At 42.7% G+C, this 24,296-nt stretch overlaps 1 protein-coding gene across 12 annotated transcripts in view; it reads left to right on the top strand.

The window, feature by feature from the left end:
* The window catches only part of LOC120948153 (uncharacterized), a 162,949-nt gene that overhangs the window by 30,707 nt on the left and 107,946 nt on the right, over window positions 1-24,296 (top strand). The window contains exon 2 of one of the 12 annotated variants that reach the window (XM_040364180.2): window positions 4,864-4,934. The exons of 10 other annotated variants lie outside the window; for them this stretch is intronic. In XM_040364180.2, the coding sequence (XP_040220114.1) occupies window positions 4,921-4,934 (14 nt within the window). In that variant the 5' untranslated portion in view covers window positions 4,864-4,920. Of the gene's footprint in view, window positions 1-4,863; window positions 4,935-24,296 lie in introns of those variants that run through there. One more of the 12 variants, XM_049606083.1, reaches the window with a different exon arrangement.

Raw genomic sequence — 24,296 nt, 5'->3', positions numbered from 1 at the left:
GGCCCGTGCTAGCCGCACTACGTACAGGCAGTAAGTGGCCGGACCCGGCCGGCCGGCCAGGCACCCCGATTGGACGGCTGTGAATTATTTAGACGCGTTCCGTGGGTAGCAGTGGTGGAAAATCGCGTGCAGCAACCGTGGCGTATGTACTGAGCGTTTACGCGCAGGGACGGTAAAACTGGTAAATGACCTGCCAAACAACCATAAATCATTCCATTAGTGGCCTGGATACGCCCCAGCCACGGGGGGAAAGTTGTCCGAAAGTTGTACTAATCATGTTTTATGAAGCTCGCACACTCGCTGCTGATCCTTTTAAGCGTTGCTGTGCTGTGGTGGTTGGGTAGAGAAAGAGTGTTTAACAAAAAAAAAGAAGACGAGTGTATTCGAGCCAACTCAAGTCCCACGCACTATTGCGACAAATAGCTATACTGGTGGCAGCACGGACGAGTGTAGCGACTGACAGAGTGAAAGTGCTTGCGTTAGGATAGTGGATATTAATAAAATAAATAAGTGGATAAATAAATAAAAAAAACTATGTATACGTTGTACTTTAGTATAAATATTTATTACTGATTCGTTTTGAAATTTTATTATGCCAAATTAATATAATATTTTGCCTTGGCATTGCCTGCAGCTTTTCCCTAAGAAAACTGAGCAAAACATGTTTTTCAACTGTTGCGCCATTCGCTACGCCCTTGCTAGTCATCTCGTTATTTTTTACTTCAAGCAATTCTCTAAAGGAAATGAAAATTTCGCGATAGATTACTTGCGTATGACTGGAGCTTGTTGAATTTATATTTGCTTATCGTTTCCATTGTCCTTTCCTTTTTCCAATGATTTTTGTTGCTGAATCATCGTTTGCGATGTTTTCCCTGTACTTTTCCTTTAATTTCTTCCGGGAAAATGCAGGTTACTGCTAAGTGAAACGATCGTAAGAGCAACACATTTTGGACGTTTGTTATGAAATTCTGTTACAAAAATCTCTCTCTCTCTCAAAAAGGCAGAAAGGTATACATCACGGCAAAAGCAAAAGTAAGTACAGGCAGAAGAATAAATTGCAGCGTGGTGCGCATTCGTTCGTTAAGGCTCGCTTTTTTGTGTTGACTCTAACAAAAAGACTAACTTTTGTAGGACACAAGCTAAAAAAGAAAACCAACTTTGCTTGTTGATGGTGCAATGGCAGCCATGCGGTTAATGTTTTTTGTTTGGCAAAAGAATGTTTGTTTGCAGTTGCAGCGTAGCTTTTCTACTGCCTCATCGCGGATGAACCACTTTGGAAACTTCAGCGAAGAGTTGATGGATTAGTAGCTTTAGGGTTTGTGCAGGGTAGTGTTGTGGTTACCGCTACACGGACGTTTCAACAGTGGGAGCTGTTTTTCCAGGGTAAAAAATAGCGTATTCAGATAAAAATACTTGGTTGCACTGATTATACCATGATTTTTGTTTGAAATTATTATGTTTGTTTAAAGTTGTCATATTTGTCTAAGAATTAATTTATCAGTAACATCGTTCTTAGGGTTTAACTTAAAGGGGTTTGCTACCGTTATACAGATAGTATTCATAATTTGTTGAAATTGTATCATTTAACGTTGTGTGTTTTAATGTGTTTAAACGTTTGAACGTGCTTAAATATGTACATTGTTTATCATGCTAACACTCCGTAAAGTACCAGGCGGCTCCATGAAAGGAACTCCGGTCCGTTGAATTTAAATTAATTAATAACAAATAACAAATAACAAACTGATGCGTGTTACTAGGACTATGAGTGAGTTCAAGTATGTAAGGGGCTGTTTTTTAACAATACACTTGCTAAAGTTATAAGGTTTAATTAAGGTTTAAGGTTATAAAGTCAAGGTTTTAGACTTATAAATCAACCAAATATATATCGTTCTAAATATTCATACCAAAACAATTAATCACAAAAACTCATTCATCGTAGCATTTTTGCCTTAAATACATTCTTTAAATGCGCAATATAATGATTATATCAAATAATACCTATGAAATTGGAGTTTGAAAAGAAAAATTTCATAAATTTGTGTGTTTCTATAACATTTTTTTCCGAAAACACAATAACACTTCATTCCCATGACAATCTCACAAAAGGACGTATTATTCCCTGCGGGAGACACGCTAATAAAAGCGACTGAAGATATTTTATTAGAAGAAAAAAGGGAAGCTTTTGCCCACACCATGTCACTCCTCTCCACTCTTCGAGCGTGATGAAATCTTGCGCTAAGATTAAGTTCGTATGATTTCGACCCAATTTGGTCCAATAATCGAAACGTCAATCTCTGACCGTTTCAGACCTGCTTTTTTTTTCTTTGGTTGGCAGAAGGGACACTGCGAATGTGGCTCATCGGCTCTGGCACCGTGCTACGTGTCCATCTTCGGGAGGGTATCATCCTTAACATCATGATTACCATTCGCACCAGTTGATTCACGCAAGAATAGCGTGGAAGTTGGCCTCGGGAATGGAACGGACGGGGGGGAGAAGAAGCACCGATAAATTTAGTCTCAAAGTCATTTCCTTCGGACGGTCGGTGTCCGGATGGGTGGATTCTTCTCGAATCCCCGGGTCCGGGTGTATAGGGGGCTAGCGGTAGTCCATTTGCCACTAAGGGAAAGGATCAAGAGGTTAACGTTTTAGCTGACTGACAGTCGTGAGTGACGCGTTGGTAGATTGGAATGTGGGCAGGAGTGCGATGCGCTGGGCGGAACATTGGGATGGCCCTGGCCGTCGTGTTTTAAGTTGACAGCACGATGGAATAAGCACCAGCTGTCGTGAATGAGGCTCCAGAACCATTCCAGGCGAAGGTTGGAATGAAAGTTTTGGCTGACTTTTGTTTGTAGAGCTTACCAAAAACAGAGTGGAAAAAGTTTGGCTTTTGGCATGCAGGGACAATGTGTTTTGAGAGCAAAGTTTATCTTTATTTAAAAAAAAGGTAACAATGCACATTCATAGTTAATTTACATAGTACAAATCGAGTGTAGGACATGTGAGATACATATAAAAACGAAACAACAAATTGTACTATGACGACCGCTTTTTAAAGCATCTAAAAGTGGCAAAGCTCATCCATTTTATGTACCAATTCAATTATTATATTTAAGGAAATTCTTTCGTAATCTGTTTTCTCAAAGTAACCTTTTTACGAGTGCGGGTGCTAAGCGAATCACTCACCAGAGCAAGGGCTCTGCCTCGTACTGGCGAAAGGCACGCATTATCGTTTTTGGACGCCTTCCTAGTCCCTTCGGTAACTCGTAAACGGCCCATTTTCCATAACAAGATGTTCCTGCCTGATAAAGCTATCCTACCCCACCCTGCCACAAACCAAAGCAGATCGAATGGCCCCTATCCCCCGCTCCAGTGGGAAGGATGTCGAAAATTTATTCATGGGAAATTTGTTGAAATTGATTTATAAACGGGCGTCGGACCATGTTGAGCAGCCCGTCGGCCGGCACGGCTTACTGGCACGAAGGCCCCGTTACCGTTAAGTACTGCTTTCGGTGGTGGTTGTGCCCCTGGTGTCCCGTCACGTCAGCCAAAGCGAACATTCTTATGACTACGGATAGCCGGAAGCGAAACTTTCAAACATCATCTTTTTTTTTTTTTTTTTGGCGAAAATCTCAACCCGAAGCAAAGCCGCTCACAGCTACCATTTTGATTCCGATTCGAGTGTATTCAACAGTTTGCCTCGATGTGCCTGTTGAGCTAAACGGTTTTTTGTGGTGATGGTGGTGGTGGTGGTGGTGGTACCAATCGTGCAAAACACACAAACACATTAATGTGAACGCTTCAAGGCAAGAAAAATGATCGCAAAAATGGGATGAAAAGCGCAGCGACGAGCGAACGATTATGGAAATCTGTTTCAGCTCGTATCGCTAGACTCGCTTTGCTGGCCGGAAAATCGTGTGCGCAGAGAGAGAGAGAGAGAGAGAGAGAGTTGCTCCGTGCAAAGTTGCGGAAATCGGTTTGGACTTCATTTGCTTTCCTGCTTTCATTTCCTTCAATGGTCACGGGAGATGGAGTGTGGGGAAGTGTGTCCGGGGGGGGGGGGGGTGGTTTTCCACTGGTTCTGTTTGGCATTTTGTTGCTGCTGCGTTGTGCGGGAATGCGTTCGACACTGAACGGGAAATTCAATAAAGTTTGTTAATTTAACTTTTGTCGAAGCGATGATTTTACAGCGAACCTGAGATTTGGGTTTGAGGTATTTTGTTGTTTCAAGTAGCTTGTAGATGTGAAGTTTGCTTTAGACCCCAGTCAAAGGTGGTCGTATAACCATTTGTTTAGATGTATGCTACGTAACTTTGCTTGTGAAAAGATGATGACATTTTCAATACAATTTTTCTATAACACAAAATACGAACCGTACAGTAAGCACGGATGATTTAACAGATATTTAAGGAATGATACCGAATCACAGGAAAAGGGAAATGGACGAGTAGTGAAATACAAAATCGGCGAACAAACACACACGCAACTTTTAAGCTTCTTACGAAAGATGCAAGTAAAACACGCCATTGTCCTCTCACACGCCATTGCATACGATCCATCCGAATGGAAAAAAAAATCCAAGCAGGCGTTAGCTTTTCTACGGAGGCTTTTATGCCGGTTCCGCATGACAACCAGCTTGCACGTGTCGTGATGGCGGTGCGTTTCGTGTTGTTCACTCGTAGGCGCTTGGCGGTTGGTGCAAAAAAACACTACTCAATGTTAGGAGGAGCGTAAAAAATGAATCTAACCAACGGGGAACCGTTGGAAGCAAGGAGGGCACGGAGGGGGGGGGGGGGGGCAGGGGTGCGGGTATGACAAAATCCTATGCTCGTATTCATGTGTTCAAACTTTGGCTTTTCTTACAGCCATCATCAACACTCAAGCGCCGCCTGTCATCGCCGGACGGGGGGAATGAAAAAGCAATGGCCCGGGGAAGGTGAGTGTGAAACGAAACGAAGCAGGGGTTTAAGGGGTTATGGTGATTGGGGCAGCAGGGATGGGCAGCAGCTCGGGGACCGCTTTGCACCTCTCACTTTTAAACACTTGCACACACGCTTTCTCTTTATTTTTTACACATACACAGACACACGCACACACCTACACAGTAGGTATGCACAAAGAGTGGCGAATTTACATTGTTTTCTCTCCATTTTCTCCCCGGCAATCCCCTTTCAAACGCTCGAAAAACTGTTCAACTGTCACTACGATGAAACTTAAGCTTCTTCTTGCGTGCATGTGTATGTGTGTGTATGTGTGCCTGCAGCGAAAACCACCAGAAAAGTCTGCCCGAGTGGGATGGATGGATTGTCGCGCCGCGACTGTTAATTGAGTGACGGTGAGTGACACACGGTCTGTGTGGGGAACTCCATCCCTCGCACTCCCTCTCCCTTACCGAGTGTCACCGCAACAAAATTGGTAACATTAAGCCTACTGTTTTTAGGGAGGGGTGGGGGGAGGTGCTTTGTTTTTGGGGTTAAAACAATTCCCCTTCCCTTCCACGCAAGCCCCGTTCCCTGTTCCGTATAGTGTTGAACGGGTTGAGATGGAGTTGTTGGCAGAGTGCCTGACATTTCTTGCCCCTACAGACGAACGGTGCGGTTGGTCGGGAGGGTTTGTGAGGTACGATAAATAATTTACGCCACGCGCAGTAAGCGGAGAAAGATGTTTCATTGTGGCGCTCGCCGTAACACCCGTTTCGGGGATGCGCGTCCCGTGTCATAGGATACACCATCAATCGTGCGGTTTGTGTGGGTGAGTTTGTTTTCAGAAGCGGGGGCTAAAAGGGACGATCCTCGTTCGAATAATGCGTTCCGAGAAGTGGGAGAGGTGATCAAAACCGGGGGGTGGTGAAAAGTGTAATTACAAAATTCAATAGTAAACTGCTGCGAAATCACCGTGAAGCGTAGGAGGCTTATGTTTGCATGGTTTTTGGCGGATGTTGACAAAGCAAGCTCGTGCAAAATAGCAAAAAGACCATTAAGCAAAAAATGTTATTTTATGTCGTTCTTTTAAAGTGCGGCAAGCTGGTCAAGTACAAAAACGTGCGTTGAGAATGAGAGCATTTAAACAAAAAATAATTCAATGTGGAAATTTCTTAGCTGAAACCATTTTATTCCAAAATGTTCATTTCAACCTAGTTCAAAATCATCAAAATAAGGTAAAACACTGTAAATATATTCGTTATATTCTCCACGTACTATAATCGAGTAGTAGATCAGCAAAGCACAAAAGAGTCATAACAAGTTTATGATACTTAAATAAATAAATAAAAAAAAAAACGAATAAAACATATACTTTGGTCCCTGGTTTTTTGTTGTCGTATTTTTACTCTCTCACCAAACAAACACTGTGTGGTGAAGCATGACGAAAATGCTTCCGTTGAACCATTTGGTAGCATACGGAAAATTTGGGACACTCTTGAAATAACCAAAAATATGAAGTGAACACTCATCGCTCTCAATCGTCGTAGAGCTGCATACTCTTCATCACTGCACCAGGAAAAAGCTTTACCCCATTCATGTTGATATTAATGCACAAGCCTTCCTCCATACATACAGAGCAACAGTACCTCCGATGCCTACAAACGGTGCACGTTGAATGGGCATTTCTTTTGCTTTTTTGTTTTTTGCCGCTCAACACGTTGATTGAAGTGTATGTGTGCCTTGCTGCGGCCGGCACGCCTGTTCGGAGCGAATGCATGTTCGCGGTTGCACACGTACACGCACAAACATGTGTGTAGGAAACAGCATCGGCAAACTTGTGCACCCGGGCTATAAGTGCACACTCTGGAGCGGTGACGGAGGGTAGCATTTTCCTGTTTCCATGCTATCACCGTGGGTTTTCGTAGCGGAAGTTTTCCGTTCTCCCCCCTCCCCTCCCCCTCCCTGTTCCATGCGCTACACACACTGGCGGAGAGCGAGAGCGCTGCTGGCAAATGCAAAGTTATCAACAAGTGCATAACGGTTCTCCGCTTGCTGCTGGAGTGTCGGAAAACGGGGTGCAGTGAAATGGCATCGGTTGTACGAGGGCCGATGTTACTCGTTTTTATTGTTTGTTTGTTTTGTATTGCCCGCCCTCGCCAACCCCCCACATTGGTGGTTGATGGGCACAAACAAAATAGAAAGCAAATACCCACATTTAACGAAGGTCATGCAAATTTAAAGCAGCGCACAAAGCGCACAAGTATATCGGGTACAAGCGCCGGAAGCGGAAACGCACACAGGGGAAGATGGTGGTACAGGGTGTGCGATCGGTGGTTGCGGGCAGCATGTTTTGATAGTATGTTTGCGCATACTATTTGTGTGCGCCGGAATTCATTAAACTAAAAGGATCGTTACCGGTGTCGCTAGCTTTTTGCCATTCCGTTTCGTCAATGGGTGGTTTATTTCCAGTCGCGTTTTGAGTGGGTCGGGGCGATATTGCATTGACGCTTCCAGTTGGATTCTCTCTTTTTTTTGTTCCGATTTGTGTTGGATCTCGTTGGAATAAAGCAAACATAATCAATTTTATCCTTGGACGAGAGTTGTTGTGGTACAGTTTCGTAGGAAAATATTAATAACTTATGGCCTGTAACCCAATGTTAGGCGACTGGTTTTGGCTTAATGGTTTTGAGGAATTCACAATAGGAGCATTTTGGGGACTGTAAGGGTTTTAATAAGAATTTGAGTTAAATTTTGGACCACAAGTACCTTTAATTTTTGAAGGTATGAATGTTTTTGGGTTACTTTGTATGCATTTTCAAACAACTCAACATGAGTTGCATCAGCTGCAGCATGTTTGTAAAACACTATTTCCGTAAAAAATGAAAATAAGTGAAACTTTTATTGCAATGGTCTCATTCCTTTTTCTTTGTATACTCTTACTTACTCTCTTACTTTGTTTGTTTCGTGAAGGTTTGTAAAAAGTATGAAAATTGAATAACTGCTACACTAAACAAATTTGCGTTTGCTTTGTAGGACAAAATGTAACATAGATTAACGTTAAAAAAAACGTTTCAAGCAATAAGATGAATTGTTTCTGTATTGGGTAAAACGAGCTACACGAAAAGAAACATCCATCACACACACAAAACAAAAAAAAAAACAGCACAAAATAGGAACGATAAAAAATCCCATTACCAGAAGACTTCCATCCCTATCCGACGGGAACGGTTGGTACGGGAAAAGGTAAAAAGCAAAACAAAAAGCGGGTTTCTTTCATGCGGTGGAAAAGAATTATAATGCCAGCTCAAATTGAATTCTATCATTTGGAACGTGCTCACGACACCGGGTTCGTGCTTTGATTTGCGATCCACAATTGCGTTTGTCCCTTTTCCGACCCGCCCGCGCTGGTCTGCGCTGGTTTTGCAACGCTTCGGTGCAGCTTAAGAGCCTGGCTGGCAAAGCTCCAGCTCCACCACGGCTCCAGCAAAACAGGACAAAATAAAAGCTGTACCACCAGCACCGGCTCAAGAAGCGGAAAGTGGTGTTACGCTGCAGTCCACAAGCGTAACAAGTGTATCAAGTGGAATATTTTCTTCCATCTATGCCGGTGAATTGGCAAAATAAAACAAACGAAAGCACGAATATGTAAAGCAGTTCACTTCAATCGGTGAGATTATAGCGCGTGCAATTTGCACATGCGGTACAGCCGGCTGGAAATGGATTTTCTGTTGCTCAGTAAAGTTTTCAATACATCACTTTTGATGTAGTTTTAAACTACTATAAATTATTTTTCAGCAATACGACCTTTTAGGACCGTTTTTTCTGAATAAAAACAATCAATTATTTTTAATACACGTAGTTTTGTACACGTTTTTAAGTAATATTAAGCTTTACTGTAATAAACTATTTATAGTCTATAAAATTTGATGCATACTACGACATACTGTCATGCTGTTAATAGAAGAATAGTAAAAAGGATAAAACATCAAGTTATAACTTTCTCGTTATAGTAATTTTGAAACAAAAAGTGTCTTAAAGAACACAATGTTCGGATTTAAGACGGCTTGAGCAATTTTCTTGGTTCTTTCTAAGTTCTAAAGCCTCCTTATGGTATTCTTTTACTTATTTATTATTTTGGAGTTTTTTGTTATGTCTCTCTATCATAATTTTGATAAGAAACTGATCAACTACCGTTTTAAACTTGGGCTAAAGCAATACAACTTTGCTTGATGTATAAGATACATTCAAAATTAACGTACCATAATGGAGTTGCACAAAACCAGTAAGTAACATAATGCTTTTCCTAAAAATTCAACACAACTCACCAAGTCTTGCTACACGATACGCGGCCGACAGCCTTCGTAAGAAACTTGCACTCACCACCATCTCCGAATACTGCCGAACATGATCCGTATGATAGCCCATCCCTACACACAAAAAACAACAAAAACTTACTCCTTTACGGTTCATCTTTCGCCTACTACCTGTGCTACGCTATGGCAACTTTTAGCTAATCTCAATTCACTTGAATCCATTAAAACATGCAGCACGGGAAAGATAATCTACTGCTATCCGTGTGCCACTTTTCGGACTGGGACTCCACTTCAGCTGTACGACCCTTTGGTCCAGCTGATTACTGCGAGCGTAGGAGTGTGGCCACTGGTCGTAATCGCCCAGCATTTACCGTGTGCTAACGGTAAACCACTCTACAGGTATCGCCCCCTTCCATCCTCACCAATTTTGGGTGGCCTTTTCGCTAGACAAACACAAAAACAAAAAGTGGTCTGCCGCGAGGAAAGGGGGGGGGGAGGCACAAACTTGAGCCAAATTTCGTCCGGGCTCGATTGTGGCTGACTTAATGGACGAGTAACCGTGAGACGGGTGCGAAGAGCAGCGGATACTTGAGTGCAACGAGCACCCCTGGAGAGGAGTTAGCGTACACTCGATCGGTCGACTGTCAGCACCGAGCCGGGAGGGACCATTAGCCTTCGTCAGTGGCGATGGACAGCTCCGGACGGTTTGGTTGGTTGGTGTGGGGTGAGGGGTTTTAGCATATCCTGTATCCGACGGGTGGACCGTACCGAGAGCCAACCGTGTCGACCCTACGCACTATTGTAGCCGTTAGTGGAATGGGCAAAGGAGGCTAAGGGTTTCTTCTCCCATTGCCCCAAAAAAGCTAGAACCCACACGTGCCGAGGTAACTTGCTTGCTTTTGCAATTATGGAAAGGATCTCGTACCTTGTACCCGCCAGGTACAGAAACAAGCAAAAAGCCAATGAGATCATTCCCTTCTGCGAGCGTGCTCCTATTTTTACTGCCCAGGTAAAGGCAAAGGCAAAAGTATTAGGAAAAAAGGAATTGTATCCACATTCGAAGGCAGCAAGATAACAGTAAGCGTGTCACTTGGGTGAGGGTTTGTGAGCATACTTAAAGGCTCAACGGGGGTTGTTTTTTTGCACATGAAACAATGAATATTTAATTACCTCTTCCAGTGCTCCGAAAGAGCTGAAATCCATGTGAAAGCTTCTCGAGAAGAGCTCTCGTGTATGCTGCGGGGCTTTTTTTCTCTTCTGTTGCCACACTATTACTACGTGCAGGTACACTTTCATTTAGCGGAAGCAAAGAAAACAAAGATAAACCATACCGACGTCACACGACGATGATGGTTGGTATTGCGGAGCTCAGCGCGGCATGAGTTGCGCCCGTACAGCTTTGCTATGCTTACCACGCTTTCAGAGTGGCTAACAGAACAGCAGATTTCAAGAGTTAATTTTCCTAATGTACGGATAAAATTTGCAGTTCGTTGGTATCCATTTACATATGGCCGTGTGTGTGTATGTGTGTGTGGACGGAACATGTGCACGGTTTGAAATTAGCAATCATTACGACCGCACCGCACGGGACGCTTTCAGTCGAGTGGTGATAATTGCAACGGAATTGTACAATCTTTGCAGCACCATTTTGGAGCGATATCGCCCATTGCACCCGTTGCGGAAGGGGTTTTCGTGCAATGATTCGTGTAATGAATTGTTAAGCGATGACCTAGTTTAAAAACGTGAAATGAACTGAACACAGTAGCTCATGCACTGCTTGTGCATGATGTGCTGTGTAAGTGGCTGGTTGATGGTGAAGTGTATGGAATTTCTGTTCACAAAATAGGTAACAAACTAGCGTTAATTATTTACCTGTACCTGGTGTATACACTTTGAATATTACAATTAACTATTATTAGTAACTTATACTCTAGTTTCATCAATGTCAGGGTTCATATTGATACTAGTTTGTTCATTTTACTCTCTTTTTATCTCCAGCTTATGGAACTGAATTTATGTGGTAAAGGTTATAGCGCCTGTTTATACTCATATTTTTATGTATATACAGTGAACCCTCTCTTATTTGACACCTCTCCAATTTGAAAAACCTCTCTTATTTGAACATTTTGTACAGTCCTTTGATTTCCAGTACATTTTTGTTCCTCTAATTTGGAAAACCTCTGAAATCTGTGACCCTCTTATTTGTGTATGGTATTGCCATGGTTATTGAATGATGTATGCTCAAATTAGCAAACGTATGCACAGTTTCCTATAGCAACAGTTAAGGCTGCATACTAAATGTTCTGTCTCTTTCTTGTTTGTATGGACCTTTCATTCACTTTCAACCTCTGTAATTTGAAAACCCCTCTTATTCGACAGTCCCATCGCCTTTCAAATAAGGCTTTTTTTGGGGACAATATGCGTGTTCGCAATATGCGTGACAGTGTTCGGAATGCGTTCAACAATAACAATATATAAATGTTCTGTTGGTTATCTAATGTGTATTGTAAACAAATTTTGACTCGAGAGGGCTTCATAGTCCATCGATTAATTAATAAACTAAACTAAACTAAACTAATATACTGAATGAAGTATTGTTGTTGTGTTAATGATTACAAAAGGTTTGGATCTCTTAAGATCTCTTTCAGCCTTTAAAATCCCTAAAGAAATGTGTAGAGCGTTGATCTACAGTGATAATAATTGCTTTATATGTTTTCTTTTTCATGTTGAATATTTTGAAACACGAATTTGTTCGATACTCATCATAGATGGTTGGTATAACACATTTTTATTTTAAATATCCTTTAATTAAACAAATTTAAAAAAATGGCACTGTATTGTTGGATACATTTTCAATCCTTGGTTGTCTTACCTTCCTCTTGAACAGTTTTAAAAAGAATTTGAATAAAACTTGTCCCAAGGGCACTCAGCAAACAACTCTGCGCCCGGCAAACAATGTGAACAAAACAATTGTGCTCTTTGTCCGCCAAACTTGGAATGGCTGGCAGCAGAATCGGTTTGCCCTTTTTCGGTGTGTCGCGGTCTATGTGTCTGCCAAACAATATTTGCCTAACTGGTGGTTGGATGTTTGTTTGTGGTTTGCTGTATTTTCTTGGAACTTTTTCCCTCCATACACACAAACACCTGCACACACCTGGAGCGTTTACGTTCGGTAATATTCTTGCCGAACGTTCACATCACATTCAAAGCGGTTCAAATGTACCCTTCGACGATCGATTGAATAATACATGCGGCACTTATTTTCTTTTCCAAGCTCTTCCAACCCCTTTCCCACCCGCTGCTATTGTTGAAGCTTTGCATTGTAAGCGCGCGTTTTGTGCGTGTGCTATAAATTAAGCCTCTTTTTGCCCACGCTCCTCTTGAAGGATGTAAAACAACCACAGTAAGCTTCGCGCATGATGAGGCAGCAGTGGAAAGAATCAAATTGCTGTGAATGTTGCGTATGTGTCTTCATGCTGTGCTAATGAAGGAAGTGAGTGTTGCTGCTCACTCTAAGTACGTGGAACATACTCTGGCAGGGCTTTTCTGGGTGAGGAGACAGAGAGCATACGTCACCATCTAGCTAAAAGGCCCACATTTAAAACGATTGGTCTCGGGCACATTTTGTCTCTGTGTGTGTGTGTGTGTGTGTGTGTGTGTGTGTGTGTGCGTGTGTGTGTGTATTTCTGCGATGTGTGGTGAGGTGGTTTGAGAGAAAAATATTGTAGCGATTAATTTTAGCCCATCGCCGGAAAAGGGAAGTCGGCCGCCCGAACGTTTGGGGTGGGTAAAGGGAATTGTACTCGCCCGGAACGCTCGGAACAGTAGCAAGGAAGGTATGATGAGCGTACCGTATTCTGCGTGATATAAATTCTTCAAAACCAAAGTGCTGTTACCGCACGGCCCGGAATGGTGAAGATCCGATTGGGGGAATGGTGCGTGAGGAGGAAGGAAGAATTTTTATTTTTACAACACCATCATTACTTTCCACTTCATTGCCAATTTTTTACATCACCTCGGTGCCTTCCATTCTGTACCTTCCTTCCGGTTCGGCTCGGCTTCGTCCGGGGACTGATTACATTTATTATTTTTCGGGGCTTAGGGACCGCCCGGAAGAGTCGGGAGAGCAACAGGAGACAGCCACCGGGTGCATGTACCATTCCTGTAAGAGGGAAAGTAAGGTGGGCACATGGAGTGAGTGAGAAGGCTTGATTAAATCTTATGAGCTGTGTCGTTGATTTGCCGTGCGTGTACGCCAGAAGGATGGGATTTGTTTCATTTATGTTTCATACAGCAGGACCCCAGCAACAGGCGGGTGCTGTTCGAGCTTTCGCCGCTATTTATGGTACACTTGGTACGCTCGCTTTTTCACTCTAGCTTCGAGCAGAGTTGTTCATATGCTTTGGCCTGATGAAAGATGTTTCTGTAGTGTGTACTGTAAGTGAGCAAAAGTTTGGGTATGTTTATTTGCTGCTTTTTGCGAGGAACGTACACGGAGGAGAGCAGTACGGATGAGCCGACTGGTTAAATAATTTGCATCCATTTACATTGTGTGCCATTTTTTCCTTCTACTTTCTGCCAGTGGGATGCTGAAAGGTGGTTGATGAGAGGGAGGAGTGGGTATCATTTTCATTTAATTATGAAATGAATTGACATAGAGCCGTTGCTTGGGTACCGAGTGAAGTTTATGCTAGTCTCGATTGCAGCGAATTGAATTAATTATTTCGAATTATGCAACTTTGGGAATACAAATTCAGTGAATATGACTCAATGAAATCGCCTAGTATAGTTGAGTTCTTTGCTCAATGCTTGTAAAGACACAAATTAGAAGAATATAACTTGATTCTTATTGATGATAGCTCATATGCTATATGAACGATGTAAACTTTATGATGATAAAAACTAAAATATAAAATATTAAATGCGGTTTTTACGGAGTACTAGGCGTCTCCATGTTGTACTATATTTTAGCTATTTAAAAAATCTCAACCCATGACTATTCAATTAAAAATCACATTCTTACAGTATAAAATGTCATTTTTCTGCACATATTATGAGCCATATCTCCTACCTGCATAGTAGCTGATTCCGTTTTGTAGAAAAGCTAAATAAATTTTAAAAAATATCACTCCAAACATGAGTACAATATTCATTTAAATTAGGCTTGGGCAATTTGATTCTTTTCAGTGAACGCGTGCGATGTAGTTCGTTCAGTATGATGAACTGAACGCGTGCGGTAGGTCAGTCGCTCAATTGGAGCTAAGTACCTTTTTTTAAATATCATGTTTAATTTTATCGAGATTTTAATGCAAGAACAGAAAGTTATTGCTTTTAAGGCTGCATTTTTAATTATAAATACAGTCAGTCCGAGATACGCGGTTCATGCATAACTAGGTAACTAGGTTTTTACATTAAACAATTTATGTATCACAATTCATGCAGACAATTTGAAAATTTATGGTTTTTAAGAGGCTCTCAAATTTTTGGTAAAACAGTAATTTATCTTGCATTTGAGAATCCTTTGAGCCAATTATGCTAATTGCACACAAGAACTTAGAAAACATAGCTCGAGAACAGACTGTATATACTTAAGTTGATTTGTAACGAAAGCTGATCTAAACGAGTAAAATCTACAAGCTTTCTCTTTTATGTTGCTGTGCGCTTAACGAGTTCTTTTTGTGCGACTGAACTAACTGAACGCGCGTGCGACAGTGTGCGACAAGAGTTCTTTTTGTGCGGTAGTGTGCGACTGACCCCACTGAATCTTTTTGTGCGGTAGTGTGCGACTGACCCTACTGAATACGCGTGCAGCAATGAGCGACCGAACTAACAGAACACGCGTGCGGCAGTGTGCGACAAGAGTTCTTTTTGTGCGGTAGTGTGCGACTGACCCAACTGAACACGCGTGCGGTATGTGTGCGACTGACCCAACCGAACATGCGTGCGGCTGTGTGCGAATGACCCATCGGCTGTGAGTGTTCTTTCTCACTCAGTATGGGGTCAGTGTGCGGCAGGAGTTCTTTTTGTGCGGCTGTGTGCGATTGATCAATCTGACCACGCTAGCAATATGTGCATTCTTTCTCGCGCAAAGTGCGATCGATCTTCTTGTATCGTTGTGTGTGACAACAGTTAGTTCAGTTAGTTCTGTATGCGTACGGAAGACCTACCCGTTCACTTTTTTGCGTGCGGCGATCAACCGCACACTATAATGAACTGAGTGTGCGGCATAGGTCTCGCACAATTGTCCCATGCCTAATTTAAATGCATGAAGGATAGGATATCTGCATTCAGCAGTATGTTAAAAGTATTGCAAAAATTCATGAGTCCGTTTACGACCGCTCTCATCAAATCGATTCAACATAGCATATTCAAATTAATCTTGCACTGTTGATCAAAGCATTCACATCCACCACGTTAGATGCGACCAATAAGAAAATCGAATATATATTAAACGAACCCTTGCCAATCCATTGGCTTGCCAGCAGAAGCTCCCGCCGAGCTGTGTAAAGTGTATCTGTAATATCATTGGCAGCAAACTTGTTGAAGTTGCTTTGCTTAAGCAAGTAAATAGGGCAAAAAGTCAAACGTGCTCATTACAATGCTGCACACCGTGACAATGAAACAACGTAGTGCTGCGTAGGTTTGGGCCGGTGTGGACATAGTAACGAGCAAGTAATCCACCATCAAAGTGACAATGTGAGATACGCAATTTCCTACTTCATCCTACCCACTCACATTCACCCAGCAAACCCTGTGTTACACGACGAATAGCAAGCTGCTTTCGTTTCACTTCAAAGATCAAGCAACATCAGCAACGGTGAAACGAGCATTAATGCTGCCATGTTTTTCATTTTACTCTCCCGTACGTTTTCGTACCGCCCCTTGTAAGGTTGACAATGTTTTTGTAAGAAAGTGTTCGCGCATAGGGTGTTTCTTTTTGTGTGTGTGTGTGTGTGTGTGTGTGTAACCGTTTTCCTTCTGCACGGTAAATTCATCACCCAACAGGTTTGCATTTCCCACGAAACAATGCAAAATGTATGAGGAGGACGCAGTAGGCGCCTTTGGGGTGGGCCCGGGCGAGTGAAGCAAGCATGGCGCGACCCGTTGCTCGGTTCAGTGGCGAAGAAACACAGTCGCTTGCCATGCGCCAATACGCGCCCCGGCGCTATCGGGCACCGTGTCACCGCGGAAAGCCGTTCGACCCATTTAGTCGTTTTGTGTGGAAGTTTAGCATTTAATTAAAAATTAAAATTGCTACAGCGGGCGTCGCTCTCGGGCGTCGTTTTTCTCCTGAAGCGTCCTTGGAGTGAAGTCAATCAAGCTCGTGCGCGATAGCAAGCTCTATGTAGTATGAGGGGGTGAATTTGGTGGGAAGGTCCGTTGACATGGTGCATAATACCTAAGCAGGACGCTCTTTTAGCCGTAGAAGATACAGGACAAGAAATAGGAGTAATGAAAAAAAAAGCTTTATTCGAGATCGAGCAAACAGAAGGACGTGTAAGGTCACGTTAGTAAGCTGACTGTGGAAGGGATCGGTGTAAAAAAAGGGGAATTTTTCCACCATTCGAACAGGGTTAATAGGGTCGAAAATCGAACCGATATTGCAATATTTCAAAATTGAAATTCTCCCTTAATTAATGCCCAAACACGCATATGAACACTGGTTCCGTGGCATCGAGCTACAGGCTACATGTTGCATCACCACTATGTACGGTGCAACCTGTGTTCAACTCGCTCAACAGCTTCACAGAAACACCGTGGCAGCATACAGCAAGCAGCGTCAACCTTCGCTATAATGTTCCAACCCTGTCGGTATCGTCATATACGCCAGCGGGTGCGGGGCTTACCATTATGAATTCATGAGTGACGTCAAGGCTACACTCGTGCAAACAGGAGTGACGTTTACCGTCGCTTGTCCGTGGATCGTGTATAATTTTTTTTTTTGTTCTTTCCTTCGAAAGACAACAAAATGCTTTCATTTTCGCAGTGACGTGTAAGCGTGTGAAGCAAATAAATTTCCCGGCAAGAGAAGGTAGCAGCAGCATAACGAAAAACTCGCTGCCCTAAGAGCATAAAGAGCTGCACGGTTCTGGCAAATATGGTCTAGGAAAAGTCAGTGTATGCAAAGCATACACAAAAAGCTCGGAGCGCAGTGTGCACTGTTTTTTGTGTTGTTGTTTTTATGCTTTAAATCCTGCCATCGACCTTTCTCGGCTTGTTCCGCCCGATCAAGAGAATGACAATATGTTGGGAACGTTTTTGTGACAGGTAGGAACTGGGAAAAGGCGTTTTTTTTGTAGAATTCCGTTTTTTATGGAAAAGTAGTTAACGTGGATCCCACCAAAATGAAGCAGTATTGCTGTGCGCATCTAATTGATATTTTCTTCCATAGAGCAAAAGTGTTGAGTTTGCCAAACGATCACCCGTGAAGTGGAATGTTTGGTGGTACGTGAGTAACAATTTGCGGTATTTGAACAGATGATGGCAAATTTACTCAAACATAAGAAGCGCTTGGCGTATGGAAGGCAAGATGTTAGCTCCAAAACTATTGCACAAACTATTGCCTTTATTTGAACAATGGTAGTGACAGCTATAATAAATTGCTTGTGAATGAAAATATGTACAATATTTAATACAGGAGGAACGGTCCAAAAAGGCCGTATTGCTTAAAATAATGTAAATATCAAAACAATTTTCCTCAAATGTTAGTCAAAGTACGCAGCCTTTGAAAGCTTTCTGAATTGTTTGATTCAGCCAAACGAACAATAGTCTAGATTTAAAATCAGATTATACCGTAGTAGTAATGCATTGAAACCCTGTAATAAACATGAAAGCACATCAGTGCAATGAAAGGTAAATCAAAATCCATTCAAATCAACTACAATGGATTCTGCAGCAATACTCTTTCCTCGTTTCCGTTTGTGTCAAATTCAACAGCTTCTGCTCTCAGCAGTTATGAATTTTGTTTTCACAAATGAGAGCTTACCCGTGCACTGTTTCTAGCCAACACAGTGATGGTGCTAAGTAGCTGAAGTACAAGGCTCATGCCACGCCTTTATTAAGCCGCTTCATGGAGCAAGATTGAAATGTATAACCAACAAACTATTGTCCATCAGAATGTACACTCCATTTTTCAATCCATGCTGCATTGAGGTTGCCTAATTTTAATCCGATTAAAAGCAACGCATCGTAAAGGATACCATCAACGATCGTAAGTCCATTTGCAACGGCTGCAATGCCATTCACTGCGCGTGGCCACATTACGGGTCAGCTTCCGCTTGTACCGCATTCTTTACCGCCTCGTCGGCGGGTAGTATTGCAAATTCCATCGTTTTGTACACAATTATCACCCTTCTTACCTCTGGCCTGCATCCGAAATGTTGCCGTGCAGATGTAATCTGAAATTAACCAAACACCCAGCACCAAAGTGCTTGCAGTGCTGCACCAGCAGGTCCCGTGGGCGTACCGTTCACCTCCCACCGTTTGCATACATCCCTGCTGAACGATTTGTAATCCAGATTAGCTTTCGACCAGCTCACCAGCTAGAATTCGCAGGACGCAATTAAACAACTTTCCCACCATCGAGCGCCAATCGATTGGTGCTTCGGGAACCACCCGAAGGACATTTCATTATCACTTCAACGCACCACGACCTCGGGTCCAGGGCAAGATGAAGCATCAAGCTAATAATTAATAGCAAAACTGTTTGATGATGCTCTCCAGCTACCACGAATTCGCTTTGTTGGTCGGTCTGGTGGGTTTATGGTCGGAAGGGCACCAGAACCGGAATACCCTTGAGCGTGCGTTTCTTTATCACAACCGGAGCGGTAAACCATTCGAGAAGTGAACAAAGAAGTGAAGTGTGCTCCGTTCTGCTTGCTCAAATCAATGCTCACCCCGGGTCCGCTTTCCATAAGCCTTGGTCTGGTCTGGTACGGCTTGGTTCGATGAATTGAAGCCTAACAACCACTTGAGCGTGTTTCTATTGGGCGTGTGCCGCACCCCGGGAAGACGCACCATCTTTATTAATAGTCCATCTCATCATACCTGTTGATTGGATCTCCGTTTGCTTCCCCGGGAAAGTGCTCCAATCGGTAGGTCCCTCGGAAGGTCGCTTCCAGACGTTCATCCTGCTCAGTGCTAAAGAAAATTGAAATCAGATCGACAGCAGATGAAATAATTAATTAGAAGTGCATTGCACGTCTACTCTCGCCCGCTTTTCCCGACCACGTGCGTTGGAGTTGTGGTTTTCACTGAATGGTTTCTCTCAGCTTCTGCAACGATGTGGATGGGTACACAGCTGCTTGCCAGCTCGAATTCATCATCCGGTTGCAATCGGTCAGATAGATAAAGCAATTTCCGACCCAACTCTACACGTATTGCGTTGTAAACTTACTCACAAACCATCAGGGCGATGCCAATGGGCTTGAGATTTTTACCCCAAGTGAGCCAATCATACCCCAAAGCATCACCGGTACCCCCAAACCAGCACAGAGAATTTCTCGAGCCCATAGCACGGCGAAACAAAACAACAATCCATCTTGATTTCGTTGTTCGTGCTTGGGCTAGCAATCGATTGGAATCCTCCGGCCCATGATCGGTACGCTCATGGGTTCCAATCGCGGCGAACGGAAAGGGGGGCACAGCAGAACCACTGCCGACTCCCAGCGCGAAAGGTAAAACAACATTCCGTTCGTACCGAAATCGGGCTTACGGGGCCGGCCCGAAAACACGCAAAGCGAAGGAATGCGTCGAAAGAATGCTTGCTCCCGGTACGGTGCAGCTGAAGGCATTTTCTCTCTGGTAGCAAGAAAATTCCTCCATTACTGCTTACGCATTTTTCGATCACTGCCCCAGGGGTAGCAAGCTCCCTTTCCCCACCCACCTGGTGGAAGATATTTTTGGGCCCACTTTCGGACGCTCCAGGGAGCTTTTGGCAAACCATTCTTCCCATTCTGAGAACTGTTCATCATTATTCAATCAGTGTTGTTGCACGGTTGCGGCGAACGGTTGCGCTCGAACCGTTAAGGGAGGATGCTTTTTTTTATGTTGTTGCTTATTTTTGTGCCCCTCCAGGTAGCAGATGGATAATTGAAAGACTGATTGATGATTTGTGCTCGGTGGTTAGGGAGAAAACAATAAAGTATCAAACCTTCCAGTGGGCGGTGGGCAGCACAGCGCATTTAACAGACAAATTATGTGGAATGATACTTTCGGCAGAACATTTGTGGTTTTTTGGCAAATGTGGACGAAAATGATTCACTGTTTCGACAATAATATTACGTAGCTTGGTAGTTAATAAAATGAAATAATTGATACTTGTAGTGTGGCTGGCTGGCCGAGTTTTACAACTGAATCACAACTGTTCGAACAGCTTCTTGAATTATATTAACTTTCCGATAAGTTATGATCATATTACAATATCCTAAATAGAAGATATCAAACAGTAAGCCTAAACATTTAACAGACTTTTCGTATTTTTCTTGTATGGTACTTTGAAACATCCATCTCATTACTCCTTTTTGCTATGAAGTTAGAAACACTATAAAAAATCCTTTTTTATTATTAGGAATATTCCGTCTATTTTAGACGGCAAATAATGCCCTTTTTAAATCGTCCAGTAGACGAGCAGGGTTTCAAATCTATTAATACCATTTACAGTACATCTAAAATTGTCGTCTCCTAAAAATCTTATCAACTTATCAACAACTAATAGGACAGCTAATTGTTTTACCTAGACTTCCTACAGTAGCAATTCCATCATTTACTGTTACACCTTCAGACAGGCAATATTTGAAGAACGTATCGAGTATGTATGATAACAATAAAAAGGGAAGTGATAGTGAAATCAATATTGAAGATTATCAATAATAAATGTTTTTACATTTAAAATAATTGAACGCTCCCATCAACAAATGATTGAATTTAATGGGAATTGTATATTGACAGCAAATAATACTACTCACCTGAACAATCTTTTGAGCCTAAACTTGAAAAATTCTGTACTACGAAACACCGAATGCATCGGTTTTCATCGATCTCAACACCACACTCATCATGTGTACCAATTATTTTTGTGCAAGCGCCAGCGTGAACTTGTCTTCAATAACACTTCAATAATACTAACAATATCCTTACACATTGATTTAACAGTCGTGTGACACCCACCTGGTCCTTTGATTACCCTTCAGTACCGTGGTTAACAATCGGTTCGTCTGCCATCAGTGTGTAGTTAGATGCTGAAAGGGTTTATACTATTCCCGCAATAGGCACACATCCATGGTCGGCTAGTCGGTGGCAGCCACCCGACAAAACCTTCATCCCATTCATCTTCCTCAACCAAATGTGTCATGGAACGTATTACCCAAGCAAAAAAAAAAGACAAAGTATTGCAACCAGGTAGAAACGGTTCCATGGGTGGATGAAAAGATGAATGTTAATCAAGCTAAAAATAGATTATTGACAATTTCCGTTCCCAAACGGATGGAGCAGGACTTTTCCGTGTGCCCAGACAGGCAGCATATTGCATTGCATTACAGTAACTGGATTAATGGGTGCGGTGCTACCCATCTGTTCATGGTCTGATGCCGAAGCTAACTGGATGGAAACTGATCAGTACGCAGAAATCGAGCGATATAAATGAGTACCTAAGTGCAGCCCAGCTAGGGACAGAACGGGAATGGCGAAGAGCTTTCCCGCTTGGTTGTCCCGCTTGAACAACAACATAAAAAACCCTGTGAATTGTGAACACTCAGGTGTTCCATTGTGATGTACCTTGCCGTGGGATTCCTTCTGCCATACAATCCATCTCTAGTCACAGCCACACTGTATAGTCATGTGAATATGGGTGAACACTCTCCACGGGGTTCATGCATGGGTGAGTGGCCTCGATACAGAACGATTGCCGGATGGAGCGGCGTGATAGCAAGTACAGCACCGGGTGACATTTTTAATTGGCCTCATGTTGCCTTATTCCAGCAGGCTTTCAATGGGAGCTTTATTTTCAAGCGAACTGAGGAATCAATGAAAGAGGTAGGCCAGAATTGTATCTTGCAGGGTTGTGCCTTTATTGCATTAGAGATGTACTTTATTTGTAGTACATTCCAGTTCTCTGAAGCAGATAATTAAACCAGAAGGAGAATGGTTGCATTGCAAAGAGTCAAAGCTGTGAGTTTCCAATTTTGAAATAAGTTTTTTGTGGATGCATTCTCAGTCAAATTGTTACCTGATTTTTTTTGAGCCTTTGTAAAATTAGCAGCAACTTGAGTGAGCATTTTGATTGCATTGTTGTGGTCTACTCGTACAAACTAATCTCGTCAAATTCCAACTTATGCTCTCCATTGTATAAACTAAATATTGTAGTTCCTTTCGTCGAATAAAAACCCCCACCATGCTGCTTTACAGGGTTTCCCACGATTTATTGGTTGGTTCCCACGATTTATTGGTGCGTTCCCACGATTTTTTGGTCATTTCCCATAATTTTTTGGTAGCAACCCACGATTTATTGGTCGGTTCCCAAATATTATTGGTCGGTTCCCAAATATTATTGGTCGTTTCCCAAATATTATTGGTCGGTATTATATTATATTATATTTGGGAACCGACCAATAATATTTGGGAAACGACCAATAATATTTGGGAACCGACCAATAATATTTGGGAACCGACCAATAAATCGTGGGTTGCTACCAAAAAATTATGGGAAATGACCAAAAAATCGTGGGAACGCACCAATAAATCGTGGGAACCAACCAATAAATCGTGGGAAACCCTGTATCATCATTATTTAATTACTCCCTCAAATATGATGACGCTGAAACGCTAAAAGCATCACTTTGTAATCCCTAAAAATATCGCGCGTCATTTGCTGGTGAAACTTTTCACACCACGCCTTCAGCTGCCCAGCACCATGGTTGGTGGTGGCGGAATCACTCATAAGCCGATGATTAAATCACAGCGTGACGATAGCAGGAAGTGAAATAGCACAAAGAGAAATCCAAACTACAAACAAAACCGAGCGGTGAGGGAGAGCAAAAAAAAAAGAGACGCCACGGCTTATCGCCCGCACCCAACCTGACCGACCGACCGACCGATGCGGTGACAGAAACGAACCGGAAAATCAGGTCGCCTGACGTCCCGCCGTGAGCGGAATAAATGAGAATGCTTCTCGGCTTCGAAGAAATTTTTCATCCACCCATCACTAGTTGCCTTTGCGGATGCTTGATCACATTGTTCTCGGTTCATTGTAGGGATTTATGGCGAGTTCATAAAACGCTCGCGCTAGCTGCAGTAAAGCGGGGGCAACATTGGTTGGTGCGGTACGATGGTACAAGGGTGGACAGTGCAGTTGGTGGGTTTTCAGTTCCGGCAAAAAAAAGGTTTCGACGGATTGATTCGTAAGATGCGTGGGGCTGGTACCGATTACACTGTTAGCTGGCGGTGGTTTAGCTACCGATTGTTCCTTCTATAAAGAACACTGTTATAAACCATACAGTGCAAGGAAGGCTCATACTAAAAAAGGCGAAATGCGTGATGCAAATTGTTTTTTTTTTGGCAATCACAGCACATGACAAGCATTTAATTGCTTCAGTTGTTAATTTTCATACTTCATTGCACCGGGGTTGCGTGTGTGAAGGGGTACAATGCGATCAAAGGTAGGGTTGTGTGCGTGTATTGCTAACAGCAACCGACTGCTGCCACTGACATTCTGGAATGTAAATTTAACGGTAACATAATTCGTTTCATTCCAACCGCTTCGGCGAACCTTCGTGATTGGCCGTACCGCTTTCCGGGAATGATCGGTATTGCAAATGATTTTTAAAAAGTATCGATCGAATTACCTGTGCGTTGCTGCATTTTTCAGTACCCGGGTGGCGGAAGGGTGTTGAAGGGAAAGGGGGTATTTTTCTTTGTAATTGAGAATTTCAATTTGTTTTTTTTTCATTGATTTTTACATCGGTTGTATGATCATGGGGTTTTTCATACCACGGGTGTACGGTAGTCAGCATTCACGCCAAATACCTACCCCCCTCCCTACCACACATTCACCAGCAACAAAGCCAC

The sequence above is a fragment of the Anopheles coluzzii genome, chromosome 2 (assembly GCF_943734685.1).
Source record: "Anopheles coluzzii chromosome 2, AcolN3, whole genome shotgun sequence".
NCBI classification, from domain to species: Eukaryota; Metazoa; Arthropoda; class Insecta; order Diptera; family Culicidae; genus Anopheles; species Anopheles coluzzii.
The sequence above is the reverse complement of the archived record's forward strand: the minus strand, read 5'-3'. Positions and strand labels throughout refer to the sequence as shown.